Source organism: Erythrolamprus reginae, chromosome 2 (genome assembly GCF_031021105.1).
Source record: "Erythrolamprus reginae isolate rEryReg1 chromosome 2, rEryReg1.hap1, whole genome shotgun sequence".
NCBI classification, from domain to species: domain Eukaryota; kingdom Metazoa; phylum Chordata; class Lepidosauria; order Squamata; family Dipsadidae; genus Erythrolamprus; species Erythrolamprus reginae.
The window spans coordinates 45143751-45160837 of NC_091951.1; the positions used below are offsets into that span (position 1 = coordinate 45143751).

The window sequence follows — 17087 nt, forward strand, 5'->3', positions numbered from 1 at the left end:
AGCTTGAAGAGTTATTTTAGGAAGAACCTGTGTGACATCTGGGACTCGGTCTATAAAGGATGAATTGCATAACTAAAGAAACAATTGTTGGCATAGGACAGTGATGGTGAACCTTTTTTGGTTCATGTGCCAAAAGGTCTGGGTGTACTAGAATGAGTGCATATTCACACACACCTTCCTCCCCACACGCATGTGCACCCCCCCCCCCCATGCACTGCCACAGGCCTTTCTGAAGCCCAGTAGGCGGAAAAAATGCCTAAACAGGCAAACCGGAAGTTCGGGAAAATGCACTTCCAGTTTGCCCATTGTGCTGTTTTTTGCACTCCGGGGCTTCAGGAAGCTTCCCTGAATCCTCCGAGTGCAAAAAATAGCACAATGGCAACCTGAAAGTACATTTTTCTGAACTTCCGGTTTGTCCAATGGGGATTTTTTTTTGCCTCCGAGGCTTCAGGGAAACTTCGTTGAAGCATCCGGGAGATGAAATGGCCTTTCCCAAGGGCAAAAACCAGCTGGCCAGTGCATATATGTGCACTGGAGCTGAAACATGACAAAGTCTTGCGTGCTCTCCAATATGGCTGCCCATGCCACCTGTGGCACACCTGTCATAGGTTTGCCATGACAGGCACAGGAAGTTTAGCAGAAAGTAGGTTACCTGTGAGTTTGAAGGGGAAAATATTAAGAAGGAATATGTTGGAGGATGCTGTAGTGGGCAGTATTAACTTGTAGAGTTGAACAACTATCCTTGTGGTGTGACCAGAACAATCTAGAACTGAACACACTCAAAACCATAGAAATGGTGGTAGACTTTAAGAGAAACCCTTCCACCCTTCCACCTCTCACAATACTAAACAACACAGTATCAACAGTAGAGACCTTCAAATTTCTAGGTTCTATCATATCTCAAGACCTAAAATGGTCACCTAACATCAAAAACATCATCAAAAAAGCACAACAAAGAATGTTCTTTCTGCGCCAGCTCAGGAAGCTCAAACTGCCCAAGGAGCTGCTGATACAGTTCTACAGAGGAATCATTGAGTCTGTCATCTGCACCTCTATAACTGTCTGGTTTGGTGCTGCAACCCAACAGGACCGACACAGACTTCAGAGGACAATCAGAACTGCAGAAAAAACAATTGCTGCCAACCTGCCTTCCATTGAGGACCTGTATACTGCACGAGTCAAAAAGAGGGCGGGGAAAATATTTATTGACCCCTCACATCCTGGACACAAATTGTTTCAACTCCCACCCTCAAAACGTCGCTACAGAGCACTGCACACCAAGACAACTAGACACAAGAACAGTTTTTTTCCAAACGCCATCACTCTACTAAACAAATAATTCCCTCAACACTGTCAGACTTTCTACTAAATCTGCACTTCTATTCTACTAGTTTTTCTCATCATTCCTTTCACCCATTTCCTCCCATGTTGACTGTATGACTGTAACTTGTTGCTTATATCCTAAGATTTTTATTAATATTGCTTCTTCATTGCTTATTTGATCCCTATGACAATCATTGTGTTGTACCACATGATTCTTGACAAATGTATATTTTATTTTATGTACGCTGAGAGCATATGCACCAAGACAAATTCCTTGTGTGTCCAATCACACTTGGCCAATAAAAATTCTATTCTATTCTATTCTATTCTATTCTATTCTATTCTAGAGTCCTAGAAATTATGAATTAAAAGACACTTTATAGGTTATCCAGTCTAACCCCTTACTCAGGGGCTGGAATCCAGTATTTATGTCTCTTTTGAGCTGTGGTGACCAGAACTGGATGCATTACTCCAGATGTGGTCTGACCAGGATTTAGTAGAGTGATATTAATACTTCCCTAGTCTTGGAGTCTATCCCCCTGTTGATACACATGCCCGTCATTGTTTGGATTTTTTGCTTCACTTGCAGGTGCCTGGATGGATACTACGGAGACCCAGTCCTGGGATCAGGGCAACAGTGTCGGCCGTGTCCCTGTCCTGGATATCCAGGTTCTCGGCATTATCATGGCATTTCATGCCAGGCTGACAGAGACACAAACCAGATCGTGTGCTTGTGTGCTCCTGGCTACACAGGTAAGTTATACAGGCAGAGGTGGGTTCCTCCCAATTCACACCAGTTCTATAGAACTGGTAGCAAACTGCTGGTGATGTCATGGTAACATCACAGAATCGGTTCTGTTGGTGCTGGTCCATGGATGCCACTATTTTGAGGGTGGAATTTTATTTTTTTGATTTTTTTTCAGGTTTTTTTTTTCTTCTGCATATGGGCAGAAGCTGAGTTTCCGACACTGCACATGTGTCACCATATTTGTTTTCAGCTTTTGGGGGATTGGGGGCATTCTTTTGGATTTTTCAGCACTGCGCATGTGATGCATGGCCATGCGGCGCAGGAGGAAGTAAACCGGCAGCAAGGTAAGTTAGAACCAGGGGTGGGCTACTAGCCGGAATGCTAAATTGTGCTCACCTACAAAAAGATATTGACAAAATTGAACGGGTCCAGAGACGGGCTACAAGAATGGTGGAAGGTCTTAAGCATAAAACGTATCAGGGAAGACTTCATGAACTCAATCTGTATAGTCTGGAGGACAGAAGGAAAAGGGGGGACGTGATCGAAACATTTAAATATGTTAAAGGGTTAAATAAGGTTCAGGAGGGAAGTGTTTTTAATAGGAAAGTGAACACAAGAACAAGGGGACACAATCTGAAGTTAGTTGGGGGAAAGATCAAAAGCAACACGAGAAATTATTATTTTACTGAAAGAGTAGTAGATGCTTGGAACAAACTTCCAACAGACGTGGTTGGTAAATCCACAGTAACTGAATTTAAACATGCCTGGGATAAACATAGATCCATCCTAAGATAAAACACAGGAAATAGTATAAGGGCAGACTAGATGGACCATGAGGTCTTTTTCTGCCGTCAGTCTTCTATGTTTCTATGTTTTTATGTTTCACCGCCGCGGGGCCATCGCAATTTTGCTTCTGCACCTGTGGAGGTAGCAAAATCACGCACAGAGCCACAGGTACACCCGTGTTTCGGTGAGGGTTTTTTGCTTCAGTGCATGCTGAAACACAGGTGCGCCTACAGCTCCGTGCACGAGTTTGCTACCTCCACAGGAGCAGAAACAAAATTGCATTGGACCCACAAGCACTCACGAGCCGCCGCGGCAAGCCCAATTTAGCGTTCCAGCTCATAGCCCACCGCTGGTTAGAACCCAACCCTGTACACAGGTAATTCTCACTTAACAACCTGTTGCTTAGTGACAATTTGGAGTTAAAGCAGATCTCTACAGAACTACTTGTGATACTTCAAATTTATGACAGTTCTGACAATAATTTGATCACATTTCATAAACAGCTTGTGTTTACAGCCATTTATGATGTCCCAGGATTAAAACAAAACTGATTTTCTGCAGTTCTTTTGCTGTTTGAGGCATTTATTGCCGATTTCTGGCTAAAAACCAAACAAAACACCCAAGCCCATTGGAGAACAGGGGATTGTTTAACAACTACACTTAACAATCGTTGCAAAAGAAGTAATAAAATCAAGTGCCTAACAGCTATCATGATTTATATCTGTAGTTACAGACTCAATTGTGATTGTAAGTTGAGGACCACCTGTATCCTCGGGCAAGGAAGGTGTATAATTGCTGAAATAATTTAAGTTTCAGAATTCTGTGATGGTCTGTCCTTTGCAAACCCACCTTCTCCAATATCCTTTTGAACCATTATTGGACTCTTGCCACAGTGATGCTGAGTTGGCCTGCCCAACATTCGACTCACCAAAATAATACATTCATGGAATGGAATGGAATGGAATAGAATAGAATAGAATAGAAAAGAATAGAAAAAGATATTGACAAAATTGAACGGGTCCAAAGACAGGCTACAAGAATGGTGGAAGGTCTTAAGCATAAAACGTATCAAGAAAGACTTAATTAACTCCATCTGTATAGTCTGGAGGACAGAAGGAAAAGGGGGGACATGATCGAAACATTTAAATATGTTAAAGGGTTAAATAAGGTTCAGGAGGGAAGTGTTTTTAATAGGAAAGTGAACACAAGAACAAGGGGGCACAATCTGAAGTTAGTTAGGGAAAAGATCAAAAGCAACATGAGAAAATATTATTTTACTGAAAGAGTAGTAGATGCTTGGAACATACTTCCAGCAGACGTGGTTGGTAAATCCACAGTAACTGAATTTAAACATGCCTGGTATAAACATATATCCATCCTAAGATAAAATACAGGAAATAGTATAAGGGCAGACTAGATGGATCATGAGGTCTTTTTCTGCCGTCAGTCTTCTATGTTTCTATGTTTCTATTAAATCTCATGGATAATTTGCTCTTTTTCTGGCAGGGCCACGATGTGATCGTTGTTCGCCCGGCTATTTTGGAAGCCCTGGGCAGGAAGGGGGTGCCTGCCGCCCTTGTCAGTGTAACAATAACATTGACCCCACTGACCCCGAGGCCTGTGACCCACATACCGGTCAATGTCTACATTGCCTTTACAACACTGGTGGACCCCACTGTGCCGAATGTCAGCCTGGCTACTACGGCAATGCCTTTCAACGGAGCTGCCGACGTGAGTGAGATAGCAATAGCACTTAAGAGTTATATACTGTTCCACAGCCGGGGATGGAATTCACTTGTAATTCACCATGGGTGTGTATATTAACCCAAAAATCTTGGCACAGCTGCACGCTCGCAAAATGACGTTTGAGACTTGCTCCCAAACTGGATTCAGGGGAGAAAAAACAATACTTCTCTAAAAAAAGACTTTACTGTAAGATCTTATGTGATTCTAACAACTGCAAAATCAAGATACTGTACAGTGATACATCTACTTAAGAACTTAATTCGTTCCGTGACCAGGTTCTTAAGTAGAAAAGTTTGTAAGCAAGTTTTCCCATAGGAATCAATGTAAAAGCAAATAATGCGCGGGAACCCATTGGGAAGAAGAAGAAGAGGAGGACAGTCGCTGCCCAGAGCGAAGGGAGTGTTTCTTTTCTCTGGGTGCTGGCAGAGGTTTATTCCCTCTCCAAGCACCCAGAGAAAGGGAAATGCTTCGTTCACTCTGGGCTGCCAAAGCCTCCTTAAGCGCCACCGAAAGGCTCCTCTGGCAGCCCAGAAAAGCCCGAGATGGCCGGGATTAAAGTGGGAATGGCAGGAAACTGTCTGGGCCTTCGTGCTGCTCTAAAATTTCCTGGGCTCAGGTTGTTAAGTTCTTGAGAAGAGGCAAAAAAATCTTGAACACCCAGTTCTTATCTAGAAAAGTTCTTAAGTAGAGGTGCTCTTTGGTATGCTTATGTATTCCTTTTGAAATTCTTAAATGCTACTACATTCTGCAGTCTCCAGGGGTCGGCTGCTGGGGGGTTCACAGGGGTTGGGGAAAACCTCTAGATAAGATTCTGTGCAATTCAGAGAATCCAGGAAATAGCATAAGGGCAGACTAGATGGGCCATGAGATCTTTTTCTGCCGTCAATCTTCTATGTTTCTATGTTTCTTATATTCTTACTTATCTCATTCATGTTTTTTAAACCCTCATTTTAATATAACTGCCCTTTACGAGAAAAGTTCCAAATTTACTTCTCTTCATACAACAAGTATTGTTATAATTAGATTTAAGGTTTGATATGAACCAATATTCCCCCCCCCCCCCCCAGGCTGCACTTGTAATGAACAGGGCACTTTGCCCTCCCACTGCTCCGAAGGCATCTGCCATTGCGATCAAACTACGGGCCATTGCCCATGCCGGGCCAACGTGGTGGAAAAGAACTGCGACAGATGTGCCCAGAACTTCTGGGGTTTCGGCAGCGACTTGGGCTGCCAGCCATGTAATTGTGATCCGGCCCATTCGTTGCGTGCAGATTGCAACATGGTAAGGGCCTGGGACCCTTGGGAAGTTAACCCCAAATGGGAGGTGCTGAAATAGGCTCTGCTGTATCACTGTCCCCGTTCTAAATTGCTTTCTCCCCATCCCCGTTGTTTGTTTAATTCAGTTTACAGGGCAATGCCACTGCCAGCCAGGATTCGGAGGTCGTGTATGTTCTCATTGTCAAGAAAACCATTGGGGAGACCCAGAAGAGCAGTGCTTAGGTAAATATGAGCATCGAATGTCATCAGGCACTTTGTACCAACAGTACAACATGCACACAAAACAGCCTAAGAGCTGGGTGACGCAGTGGTTAGAGTGCAGCACTGCAGGCTACTTCAGCTAACTGATAGCTGTAGAAATCTTACCACTGGCTCAAGGTTGACTCAGCATTCCATCCTTCTGAGGTGGCTAAAATGAGGACCCAGATTGTTGGTGGTAAATATGCTGATTCTGCAAACCTCTTAGAGAGGGCTGTAAAGCACTGTGAATCAGGGCCGCCATCAGTAATTTTGGGGCCCCATACAGCCTAAGTGTCTGCCCCCCCCCACCATTTTAAAACTACTTTATTTTGCGACATACCAATTATGTATTAAATTTACCTTTTAAAAAAAAAATTAAACCCTGCCACTACAATAAGGTACACTTGTTTGACAGATTAATAATATGTTAATAACGCAGAAAATATATTCAAGTGACATCAACATATTACATACATATAAATAAATAACCAGAACAGTGCAAATATACCAAATTAACAAAATATTATTAATTTTGCCATCAACAATATTAAAAGCAGCAATAAGATGGCACAAAGGATAAAGACAAAATACTCCTGCGTCACACTAGAAAAATATTTGTTTTCACAATAATACCAATAAATAACAGGTAACCAGAAGATAAATTATACGCAATAATGTTTAAAACTATAGTAGACTCCACCATAGGTGTAAAAAGCACAGTGCGAGAAAAAAGAAGAGAAAGAGGAGGGAAGAGCAAAAAACCCTTCCCTCTTCTTCTCACTAACCTCTCCACCTATCTCCTTATAGCATTTTCCAAAGTTTGCAAAATCTTAAAATTGCTTTATAAAAAAGAACATACCCTCATGTATCATCAAATCCACATTATGAAGCAAATGTGCAAAAAATCCAAGATTTTTTCTCATACATGTACCTGCTATTGAGTTCCATAACTTAATATATTTAAGCTTTTAAATGTGTAATGTATAATGTCTCTTAACAAATAGCATGTCCATGGCTCTAAGAGCAACACCTTTTTTTCCTCTTTATTCTTTATTCTTTTCCTAGGATGTTATCATATCTATTAAACATACGGTGAGATATTACTGTGTATGCATTTAATATAATTTAGAATGTGAAATTTAAGATACCAAACTCCCGCTTCAGATCCCACTGCACAAGTCTCAAAATATGATGTGGTTTTTTGTTTTTTGAAAATCCTTAATCCTTAGCTCTACACAGCTTCTCCTTTGCATATTCAAATCTTCCTATTTCCCAGAATGCTTGCTCCTCGAATCCAGGATGGTGTTTGTTCTCGAATCTAAAATGGCGAGATGGCTCCAAAAAACATGTCAACTCCAAAGCAACACATCTTTTCCTCACACTTAGAAGGGAACAATTTTGAAAAAAACCTAACACCATAATCAAAATGTATACCAAATTAGCTCTGATCCAAACTTCATCTTCAACAGCTATGAAGCTCTTCAGGCACAATAGAGAAAACTAGGCATTTTTGCTGATTTGTGCTCTTGCCTGCTCCAGATTGTAACAATTTTACAACTGAATCCAATTAGCTTTCTTAGCACTCTTGCTGGGCCCCTCATTTTCAATTTGCCCGGGCCCGTGACGCCTGTACCAGTAATACTGCCCTATCGGTGGCCCTGCTGTGAATGCTATTGCTAAAACCCTGTCAGATTAAGAGTAGGGTGTTCTCGTGGGAATATGTTCTGACTTGTGCCAGACTGTAAGCCAGCTTCTTCCCGTCCCCATCTGGCATATTAGATGTCTCCTGCCATCATTCTCATTAGAACCAAAGGCTGAAATAGCGCTATACTAGTCTCCCTTAATTTTAAAAATTCAGCAAAAGCATGTGATACATACATACATACATACATACATACATACATACATACATACATAAATATATAGAAAATCTACAAAAACAAATATATATATATATGTCACATATGTCACATATATATATATTTGTTTTCGTAGATTTTCACTGGTATATGTATGTAGATTGCTCTGAGTTCAGGTTTTGCCCCATGTAATATTTTGCATGTCTATGCGACGTTTCGGTGAAATCACATTCACCATCATCAGGCTGAAGTTGTAAGCTTCGTGCTGCTGTAAATATAGTTTATATTTATATGTAAACTATATTTACAGCATCACGAAGCTTACAACTTCAGCCTGATGATGGTGAATGTGATTTCACCGAAACGTCGCATAGACATGCAAAATATTACACGGGGCAAAACCCGAACTCAGAACAATATATATATATAATTTTTTTAATTATTATTATTTATTAGATTTGTATGCCACCCCTCTCCGAAGACTCTTTATGATTGGAATATATATCTTAGTTTTATATTTTAAGTTGCTTGTTTATGCCCCCATTTTTGGTATCTGTTCTTGATTTTCTATTTATAATAAATAAACATTATGAGTTTAAATGTTGCATTCGTTTTGGTTTTTTTTAATTGAAGCTGCACACTTGGGGAAAATACCAAATTGGTATCTTGCTCTAACCTCCATCTCCTATCAAGTCTATTCTGTAATTTAGTAGTTGACTCAAAATATATTAAAAAAAATATTAACAATTATACTGTATATGATTAACAATCCTCCCTCCCTCCCTTTCTTCTTTTCTCCTGCCCTCCCTCCCTTCCTTTCTTCTTTCGTCCCCCCCTCCCCCTCTCATAATCTTTATTATTATTATCTTATTAACTTTTCTTGCATACGACTTCTGTCTTTGCACTTTGCAGCTTGTAAATGTGACCTGATCGGCTCTGAGAGCCCCCAGTGTGACCGTCTCACCGGACATTGTTTATGCCGTGATGGCTTTATGGGGAGGAACTGTAACCAGTGCCAACGTGGTTTCCAGAAGAATTTCCCCCGCTGTTCTCCCTGCCATATGTGCTTCGGCCAGTGGGACCTCGTGCTGAACCAGCTCAACGAGCAGCTGCAGAGGCTGCAGGATAGAGTGCGGGCCCTGAAGGAGAGCGGCCCCATACCTGAAGCCAGCAACAGCCGTCTGCGCAACCTGGAGAGCAGCTTGGCTAGGGTGGAGCAACTTCTGATGGACGGAAGGACCCTGAGCGGTTCTGTGCTGCAGCACATCAACAACCTCCTAGCAGCTACAAGGTAGGAAAAATAGGTATGCCAATAGGTAGGAGCAGTGGTGGGCTGCCAAAAATTTTACTGCCACATTGTGGGCGTGGCTTATTTTGTGGGTGGGGCTAGATGGTCGTGTGACCAGGTAGGAGTGGCTTGCCGACCATGTGACCAGGTGGGAGTGGCTTGACACTCATGTGACTGGGAGTGGCGGCTTAAAGGTCATGACAATTGTTAAATGAAGTTTTAAAATTAGAATTTTTTAACGATTGTTTATGTTATGTCTTTCGTAAACTACTCAAGACCCATCTATACCCCCAGGCTCTTTATATTTTATGTTTGGTATGTATGTGTTGTTTGGTTTTTAAATGTGATAGGGTTTTATATGCTTTTTAAAAAATATTAGATTTGTTTCACTATAATATTGTTTTTATTATTGTTGTGAGCCGCCCCGAGTCTTCGGAGAGGGGCGGCATACTAATCTAATAAATTATTATTATTATTATTATTATTATTATTATTATTATTATTATTATTAATGGGATTGTTTTTCTACTGTTTTATTATGTGCTGTGAGCCGCCCCGAGTCCTCGGAGAGGGGCGGCATACAAATCCAATTAAAGTAAATAGTATAAAAATGTGACTGGGTGGGAATGGCTTACCAACCAAGATATGTTTTCAGATAGGTACTTGGACTCTTTTTTCAGTTGATCAAGTCACATTATTTTGGATAGACACAAAAAGGATGAATGATAGCCGGCATTATTTGTTAAGGAGCACAGGAACGTTTTAAGATTTTGTACTGAACCCACAAGGTTCAGTATGATAACAGATTAGGCAAGTCGTTCAATTGTCTTTAATTGCTAGAAATGTTCAGTTCTAGATAATGATTAACATGATTAAAGCGTTGATGAGTAAAAAAATGCTATTTAATTATTTCCTATTTTAAAAGTAATTAAGGATCATACAAAGTCACTAGAGAATAGAATAGAATTCTTTATTGGCCAAGTGTGATTGGACACACAAGGAATTTGTCTTGGTGCATAGGCTCTCAGTGTACATAAAAGAAAAAATACATTTGTCAAGAATCAGGAGGTACAACACTTAATGATTGTCATAGGGGTCAAATAAGCAATGAAGAAACAATCAGTATTAATAAAAATCTATATTAAAAAATGATCAATATTAAAAATATGAATATTATTGAATATTGAAATTGATTGATATTGAAACAATCAGTATTAAAAAAACAAAAAAAAACTATTAGGTATTCAATAAATAGTGCATAAAATTACTACCCTCATTGCTTGTCGTCCTCCCCCCCCCCATGGGGTCAGCAGCCCGTTTCTGGGCAGGAAGTGGGGAGAACAGATAGGAGAAACGAAGATACGGTCTCTTGTTCGTTTTCTGTGCATGACACACATTCATTCATTCATTCATTTATTTTATTTGCTTGGGTTTCTATGCCGACCTTGTCCATAGACTCAGGGTATCTTACAAAACAAGTATAAGTACAAAATACAACATATAAGAGACCTAAACATAAAATCTGATTCTAAAACCCCAGGATTATTAAAAACAGACACCCACATTCAAAGGGTCTCCAGAGGAATGGGGGAGGGCGTTTTTGCCTTTAGAGCCTGAGGAGGGTGAAAAACGGACCTACTGGGCCCACCAGAAGTTGGGAACACAGGCCATTTCTGGCCTCCAGAGGGCCCCCAGGGGCAGGGGGAGGCCGTTTTCACCCTCCCCAGACGTTGAATTATGGGTGTGGGCACTCTCGCATGTGCAATAGCACTCGCACACACATTTTTGGCACCTATGGGAAAAAAGGTTCACCATCACTGGTATATACAGTGGTACCTCGACATACGAGTTTAATTCGTTCCAGACCCGAGCTCGTAAGTCGATCAACTCGCATCTCGAACGAATGCCTTTAGACTTTGTTTTTCGCGCCGAGATAACCGGAAGCAAGGAGATTCTTGCGCCACCTAGTGGAAGCTCGGCTCGTATCCCGAATTTGAGCTCAGGTGTCGAACAGAAATTTCGCTCGCGTCGCGGCTCGTAACTTGGAATACTCGCATGTGGAGCAGCTCATATCTAGCGGTACCACTGTATATTTGTTAACCAATCAGCTCCCATTACAATCTGTGCTGTCGCTGTGACTAAGCAGTTTTACACTGTTAAAGTTATTACATTGATTACAGTTCTTCTCTCTGCAATTTGGAATATTATGTCAGGTACGGCCCCGACCCTGACAACCTGTGCCTTTACGATACCCTTCTCTTCTTAGGGCAGACATGGATAAGTTGTGGGACCACCTGAAAGATACAGATTCATGCCTGCATGGCACTGAATGGAAAGCCACAGAGCAGATGGGCCACCTCAACGCGTTGAATGAACAGACGGACGAACTGAACCAGACCGTCAACTACCTTAGAAGTCAACTGGGAAAGATGGCAAACGGCAGCTTCAAAGGTAAGGGACATAGCTGCCATGTTACATTTGAAGGAGCATCCGTACAAGTCATGTTCCTTTCTTGATCAAACCCTGTTTTTCCTCTGCCGGCAGAGTCCTACCGTAGCATCGTGGAGTACTTCCAGCAGTCAGAACAAGCCCTGAGGCAGGCCAACGCCTCCGTTCGAGGGCGTCAGAGTCCCGTGGTCCAAGCCAAACATACCCGGCAAGCCACTGTTGACCTGTTGAGACAAAGAGGAGAAGCATTTCGCAAGAGGGCAGCGACTCGCCAAAGGGATCTGAATAATGTCCAACGGAAAGTCAATGCCCTCAGCCTGAACAGGATCAACCAGAAAGTAAGTTCCGTAAGAGGGAAGGAATAGCTAGGGGAGAGGCCGAGAGGAAGGATTAGATTCATGTATCGGTGGCTATTGAAACGGATGTCCATGTGCTGCCTCCATGTTGGTTGAGGCAGGCAGGATTCCCTTGGGGGCCATTTGTTGGGGGTCAAGGGAAAGGGAGGGTCTTGCCTTCTCTTTCTTCTCAAGATCCCCATGGACAAGTGGTGGGCCACTGTGCGACACAGAATGCTGGACTCGATGGGCTTTGGCCTGATTCAGCAGGGCTCTTCTTAGGTTCTTGAGATGAAATGGTAGTTCCGCCCAAACTACCTTCTGGTTAGACTTCAGATGGACCAACTGCATCGGTAAATACGACTTCAGTAACAGAGTTATCAATGCCTGGAATGCACTTCCTGACTCTGTCGTTTCTTCTCCAAGCCCCCAAAACTTTAACCTTAGATTGTATACCATCGACCTCACCCCATTCCTACGAGGTCTTTAAGGAACGTGCATAAGCGCACCATTGTGCCTACCGTCCCTGTCCTAATCTTGCCTTTTATTCATATCCATTTCATGTATTCACAATCATGTTTATACTTATATCTGTTATTTAATATATGCTTGACAAAATATAATAAATAAAATTTTTAAAAGTGCCAATTCTGATTCTGCAAGTTTGCCATTTCTAAAAAGTTTGATTCCCCCCACCCCAATTCCTGATGTTTGCAAGCCAGCCAGGTTTACTAGGTTAAACTTGAGAACTTTTCTGTAAGAATGGTCACCTAAACGTGTATGGTTTTGGTGTGTATGTTTTCAAACATGCATATTTTTCTTTGTTATGGTGTCTAATAGTGTTGGGCGAACCCGTTGAGGTTCGGGTTCGGCGGGTTTGGCCAAACTTGCCGGCGGATTTCGGGTAAGTTCGCCGAACCCGAACCGCAAGAATTCTTGCCTGGTGGGAGGCGAAGCGCTGGAGGGTGTGTGTCAGGCTCCATCAAGCGGGCGAATCGGCTTGGGGCGCAGGAGGGGCGACTCCAGACCCGGAGCCTGACCTCCCCCTCCAGCGCTTCGCCAGGCAAGAGGACTCGGGAGGCAGGTTCTGCTGGCCGGCTATTCAGGAGCCTCACATTCAAATCAATTCAATTCAATTTATTAGATTTGTATGCCGCCCCTCTCCGAAGACTCGGGGTGGCTCACAACAATGGTAAAAACAATATTATAATGGCACAAATCTAATATTAAAATAAATAACTAAAACCCTATCATATTAAAACCAGACAACACATACATACCAAATATAAATTATAAGGAGCCTGGGGGGAAGGTGTCTCAACTCCCCCATGCCTGGCGGTATAGGTGGGTCTTGAGTAGTTTACGGAAGACAAGGAGGGTGGGGGCAGTTCTAATCTCCGGGGGGGGGAGTTGGTTTCAGAGGGCCGGGGCCGCCACAGAGAAGGCTCTTCCCCTGGGGCCTGCCAGACAACATTGTTTAGTCGATGGGACCCAGAGAAGGCCAACTCTGTGGGACCTTATCGGTCGCTGGGATTCGTGCGGTAGCAGGCGGTTCTGGAGGTACTCTGGTCAAAGCCCTCCCCGTCTCCCCCTCCCACCTTCCGCGGAGTTCGGCACAAACACAGAACCTGAACACGGACCTCTGGAAAAGTTCGGATTCAGGTTTGGTATGCTGAACCCCACAAAGTTCGACATGGACCCAAACTATGCAAGTTTGGTTCGCCCAACGCTAGTGTCTAATACACAAAATTTTAAAAATATTCCCTGTCAGGCCCCAAGAACCAAGAATAACATATGGAGTAACTTCTGAGCAGTTTCCTTTATTGTTCTTCACCTGTAGACAGAATCTTGCCAGACTAAAGCAACTATGTACATAGCTACAGCTACATATAAAACTATAAGTTATACTCTGGGAACTGCTAGTTTTAATTCTCTTCCTGCCGAGCGAACTTTCCAAGCTCTGTTCCCCTTTGCAGTCCCTCCACCCTCCCCGGGAATCCATGTTACGTTCCACCACATTCCCTAATGTAATAGATGTTTACACATGGCAATCTGTACTTTGTTGAGATTTTTCCCTCGTGTGTTATTTTTAATAGTAATTACATTGCAGAATTTGGAAAAAATGCCGATGTCAAATTTAGGTTAATTTGTATTGGTTAAACAAACAAAAAATAGACAAGTTTGCCATCAAATGCAACATTGAATTCATTTCCTTTTCCTGTTCCTTGTTCTTGAGTCCAGCATTTTCATTCTTGGTCTTCTCATGAGAAACATTGAAACATAGAAGATTGACGGCAGGAAAAGACCTCATGGTCCATCTAGTCTGCCCTTATACTATTTCCTGTATTTTATCTTAGGATGGATATATGTTTATCCCAGGCATGTTTAAATTCAGTTACTGTGGATTTACCAACCACGTCTGCTGGAAGTTTGTTCCAAGGATCTACTACTTTTTCAGTAAAATAATATTTTCTCATGTTGCTTTTTATCTTTCCCCCAACTAACTTCAGATTGTGTCCCCTTGTTCTTGTGTTCACTTTCCTATTAAAAACACTTCCCTCCTGGACCTTATTTAACCTTTTAATATATTTAAATGTTTTGATCATGTCCCCCCTTTTCCTTCTGTCCTCCAGACTATACAGATTGAGTTCATGAAGTCTTTCCTGATACGTTTTATGCTTAAGACCTTCCACCATTTTTGTAGCCCATCTTTGGACCCGTTCAATTTTATCAATATCTTTCTGTAGGTGACGTCTCCAGAACTAAACACAGTATATTCCAAATGTGGTCTCACCAGCGCTCTATACAGCAGGATCACAATCTCCCTCTTCCTGCTTGTTATACCTCTAGCTATGCAGCCAAGCATTCTACTTGCTTTCCTTACCACCTGACCTTTTCGCTAGATAATCTTTGTTTGTTGTCTTGTTCTAGATCTGCGGAGGTTCTGGAGAAGAGGCCTGTGAAGACGCTCTTTGTGGAGGAGCTTCCTGTAAAGATAGTTCAGGCCAAAGACACTGTGGAGGCCCCGGTTGTACAGGAGCTCTTCCTGTGTCCATCAAGGCCCTTCATTCTGCCCAGAATCTCTCACAACAGCTGGAGACCACAGCAAGTCAGCTGGTCACCATGGTTAACAAGGTACAGTGCCAGGCTGACTGTATGGAAGCATCCCATGAAAAGATGCTGTTAAATTGTAGATCACATTTCTTAGTTGGTTTAACATATGTATCAGGGGTGGGTGTCCGGGTATATAGAGCTATGCAACAGGACTTGACAAGATACCAGAATTTATATTTTGGCAATTTAGGAACCAGTGCAGAGAAATAATAATAATAATAATTAATAATAATAATAATAATAATAATAATGTATTATTATTATTATTATTATTATTATTATTATTATTATTATTTACAAGTGGAACACTCAAAAAGGAGACAGAAGGACTAATATTGGCGGCACAAGAACAGGCCATTAGAACAAATGCTGTCAAAGCCAGAATTGAAAAATCAACAGACGATCCAAAGTGCAGACTCTGTAAAGAAACAGATGAAACAATCGATCACATACTCAGCTGCTGCAAAAAGATCGCACAGACTGACTACAAGCATAGACATGGGTGGGTGGGTGGATGGATGGATGGATGGATGGATGGATAAATAAATAAATAAATACATACATACATACATACATACATGAATGCATGCATACATACATACGTACGTACGTACATACGTACGTAAAAGGATCAAAAAACCCCACACACTATACTACAGTGCACTGGTTGAATTGACAAAAATCCAGATAGTATTTACCACTGTTCAAATAATGCCCACCCTACATGCATTGCATGGTCACAGTATCTTTTTTTTTTTTAATTCCCCCTACTAGATGCCCTTGAGAAATTCTAAGCTGAAGTTTCCATTCTAGGTGCAGGAAGTCCAGAACCTGGCGCAGGATGCCAGGAACCACGCCCAGGACCTCTTGGACCACGCTCAAGGAGCTCGGAACCAGGTGGAGAAGTCAACAGCCAAGCTGAGAGAATTCATCCAGAAGATAAAAGACTTCCTAGCAGGTACCAGGGCATGGCTCACACCGAGCCTGAAATAAAGCAGGTTGAAAAGTAAACGTATTCTCCTGCTGCCTTAATAAAATGTAAATCCTGCCTTCATACAATCATAGGGTTGGAAGAAATAGTGGATATCTTCTAGTCTAAGAGCCGGGTTGGTGAACTAGCACTGCAGGCTACTTCAGTTAACTACTACCTGTCATTCAGCAGTTCAAATCTCACCTGGTGGTTGACTCAGGTTGACTCAGCCTTCCATACTTCCAAGGTGGTAAAATGGGGACCCAGGTTGTTGGGGGCAATAAGCTGATTTACAGGTTAGAGAGGGCTGTAAAAGCACTATGACCTCTCCAGATTCCTAAGAGGTCAGTAAGGGGCGTACATAAGCGCACTAGAGTGCCTTCCGTCCCCTGTCCTATAGTCTCTCCTATATCTTGTATTTCTTCTCTACTATATCCTCTATAGCCTTCATTGTGTATTATTGTGTATTGGACAAAATAAATAAATAAAAATATAAAATAAAGTGGTATATATGTCTTAATGCTATGGCTATTGCTAACCCCCTAGCCCAGAGCTAGACAAAGTTGGCTCTTCCATGACTTTTGGACTTCAACTCCCAGAATTCCTGAGTCAATGATGCTAGCTCAGGAATTCTGGGAGTTGAAGTCCACATGTCATAGAAGAGCCAACTTTGCCTACCCCTGCCCCAGCCCAAAGCATGAATTCCCATGCTCTCCCCAGACACATGGTTATCCAACCTTCCATTCTCCACTATCCTGTCAGAGCTAAATAAGCTTTTTGGATGAGAAGTAAAATGTCTTCAAAAGAAAAAAAACCCCAAGAAAGTCCAGTTGCCTCCTGAAAAAACCCCTTTGGGACAACCATGACCTGGATACCTGGGAATTTCTATAGACTTATGGCTATTCAATCTTTACTTGAAAATTTCCAATGATAAAGCTCTCATGATTCCAGG

The 17087-nt window shown here is 42.1% G+C and overlaps 1 protein-coding gene across 3 annotated transcripts in view; it reads left to right on the top strand.

The window, feature by feature from the left end:
* The window catches only part of LOC139160312 (laminin subunit beta-1-like), a 140702-nt gene that overhangs the window by 94987 nt on the left and 28628 nt on the right, over positions 1-17087 (top strand). For all 3 annotated transcript variants that reach the window (XM_070738054.1, XM_070738056.1, XM_070738055.1), the window contains exons 22-30: positions 1913-2076; positions 4364-4588; positions 5671-5885; positions 6007-6103; positions 8893-9271; positions 11535-11719; positions 11813-12054; positions 14983-15186; positions 15979-16123. In XM_070738054.1, the coding sequence (XP_070594155.1) occupies positions 1913-2076; positions 4364-4588; positions 5671-5885; positions 6007-6103; positions 8893-9271; positions 11535-11719; positions 11813-12054; positions 14983-15186; positions 15979-16123 (1856 nt within the window). The remainder of the gene's footprint in view (positions 1-1912; positions 2077-4363; positions 4589-5670; positions 5886-6006; positions 6104-8892; positions 9272-11534; positions 11720-11812; positions 12055-14982; positions 15187-15978; positions 16124-17087) is intronic.